The sequence below is a fragment of the Lactuca saligna genome, chromosome 7 (assembly GCF_052625555.1).
Source record: "Lactuca saligna cultivar CGN05327 chromosome 7, ASM5262555v1, whole genome shotgun sequence".
Taxonomy (NCBI): domain Eukaryota; kingdom Viridiplantae; phylum Streptophyta; class Magnoliopsida; order Asterales; family Asteraceae; genus Lactuca; species Lactuca saligna.
In genome coordinates this window covers 183,710,413-183,712,859 of record NC_136423.1, presented here as the reverse complement: position 1 = coordinate 183,712,859, position 2,447 = coordinate 183,710,413, and the positions used below count along the sequence as shown (strand labels likewise).

The following is a 2,447-nucleotide window of genomic DNA, read 5'->3' as shown; positions in this document are numbered from 1 at the left end:
AACATTAAAAAACAATATTACCATGTAAATTTCATTAATAATATCCATAATTAATGCATTTTACATTAATAATTATGATTAATTAATAGTTCTTATATATACATATTTGAAAATCCCTTAAAAAAAAAAAAGATCTTGCAGCAATCGACTGAAGGCCCGTATTTTTTTGCTCAATCTTGCGTTCCCTTTTTGACATGACATTCATTGCATCGTTTTCAGTTTATTCGATTAATTCGGATCACCACAAGATCATTTCCATACGTACGTTCAATACAACAGTTTTTGGCCTTGTTTCTCTTTCTTCAATCTAACAATAATTTTTCCACAAAACTACGTATGCATATCTTTTATGTATAACTGTTAATCTGTTATTCTTTTCTTTTACTGGGTGATATCTATTCATGAACATCTTTTCGCTCGTCAAGGCTTCTTAATTCGGTGGTGTAACCCTATAGCTAACCCGTCAGCAGTTGGTGGAATTCTTTTTCTTTATCCATAGATATCGATCGAGGTTAATTAATTTCTTGATTATTCTGTACTTCACCAATCCACAATTTAATTCATTCTTTAAGTCTTATTGTTTGTAAAATTTAGCTCATCATCGTTCATTGAAATTCATTCCTGACAGGTCTAAAGATCACCATTTTTGTAATGTAACCCTTGATTTATTATTATTATTTAAAAAAAAACTTTGAATTTCCTTCTTTTCTAATTCTTTATGCTTTAATTAAAGTCTTGACAAAAGAAAGGTTTGTTAAAAGATGAGGTTTTTGACGTTGTCAGATTGTGAGACAAGATGGGTGATGATGACAAGGACTCAGGGCACGATGACATGTCTGATTCGTCTTGTAATGCAACTGAGGATGAAGATGAAATACGTATACAATTGGGTCCCAAGATGAGCATCAGAGAGCATTTTGAGAAGGACAAGGTTGGTGTTTGTTAAGTCGTAGATTTGTACGTAAATATATGCCGTTGTCTATGATATTCTTGATTATATGTGTGTTGTTAATAATTTCAGGATGATGAGAGCTTGAGGAGATGGAAAGAGCAGTTGCTTGGAGGTCTTGATGCAGCCCATGTTCAAGGTAATTGATTTCGTCATCATGCATATATATATGTAGCTAGCTAGGTCAAGATCTCTGATAATGAAGCTGATAAGAAATTATATATATAGAGCATGAGGAAGCAGATGTGAAGATACTGAGCCTTACTATCGTATCTGATGGTAGACCTGATATTGTTCTTGAGATCCCAGAGTCTGGGAACCCCAAAGAGCGCCCATGGTTTATCCTAAAAGAAGGCTGCAAATACCATTTGAGATTCAGCATCAAGATCAACAACGACATAGTTTGTGGGCTCAGATACACCAACACAGTCTGGAAAACTGGTATCAAGGGTAGGTAGTAGGTACATTAGCTACTCTCTTTCTCTTTCAATTCATACATGTTAATAATTGGGCTTAATTAAAATTGGTGATGGTGGATGTTATATATATATATATATATATATATATATATATATATATATATATATATATATATATATATATATATATATATATATATATATATATATATATATATATATATATATATATATATATATATTGTAGTTGAACACTGGAAAGAAATGCTTGGAACTTTTAGCCCTCAACCAGAGCCTTACGAACATGAGATGCCCGAAGAGACAACTCCATCTGGTATGTTTGCTAGAGGATCATATTCCGCAAAAACCAAGGTACGTACGTACGTAATTAATTCATCTGCCTCCATCTTTGATCGATCCCTGAATTGGTTTCTACGTACGCTGTTTATATCTCCAGTTTGTGGATGACGACAACAACTGCCACTTGGAGCTCAACTACGCTTTTGAAATCCATAAAGAGTGGGCCAACTAGACATGACAACAAGGCTGGCCAGGGTGGCTGGATTATGATAAATTCAAAACTTTTTTAGGCTAATTGAAACTGCATGCCCATCTGCTATATATATATATATATATATATATATATATATATATATATATATATATATATATATATATATATATATATATATATATATATATATATATATATATATATATATATATATATATATATATATATATATATATGCTGAGTGTTAGCCGTTGGTTTCTTTAGGGTTTTAGATTTTTGCAAGCTAGCCATTTTCCGAAAGCTAGTTTTGGAGGGGCTATTTGAACTCTCAAAATGCATGTAGTTAATCAACATTTATTCATTTAAGTTGGATGATATCAATATGTGTTTTGTACCAAGTAATACGTAAAAATGCTTGGGCTGGGGTTAGGAATTATGTGTTGCAACTTCAAACTATTTTACAAAATACATGGACACCAATGATTCCCAGGTTCAAATCTTGTTAATTTTAAGCTTCAATTAAATCGATCAAGATCTTGTACGTCTAAATCTAATCTTTTTGTAG

The 2,447-nt window shown here is 31.8% G+C and overlaps 1 protein-coding gene across 1 annotated transcript; it reads left to right on the top strand.

The window, feature by feature from the left end:
• Window positions 1-257: 257 nt before the first annotated feature.
• Window positions 258-1,981, top strand: LOC145005650 (rho GDP-dissociation inhibitor 1-like). The gene is made up of 6 exons (XM_078964765.1): window positions 258-511; window positions 784-931; window positions 1,022-1,088; window positions 1,178-1,399; window positions 1,616-1,740; window positions 1,826-1,981. Exons 2-6 carry the CDS (start codon window positions 797-799, stop codon window positions 1,898-1,900), a joined length of 624 nt encoding a protein of 207 aa, XP_078820891.1. The 5' UTR covers window positions 258-511; window positions 784-796; the 3' UTR covers window positions 1,901-1,981.
• The last annotated feature ends 466 nt before the right edge of the window (window positions 1,982-2,447 follow it).

Excerpts from the sequence above, each read along its gene's own strand:
- LOC145005650 (XM_078964765.1), top strand. The coding sequence starts at position 797 with ATGGGTGATGATGACAAGGACTCAGGGCACGATGACATGTCTGATTCG. Across the intron at positions 932-1,021 it reads AGCATTTTGAGAAGGACAAG|GATGATGAGAGCTTGAGGAG; the intron begins GTTGGTGTTTGT and ends TAATAATTTCAG. Across the intron at positions 1,089-1,177 it reads TGATGCAGCCCATGTTCAAG|AGCATGAGGAAGCAGATGTG; the intron begins GTAATTGATTTC and ends TTATATATATAG.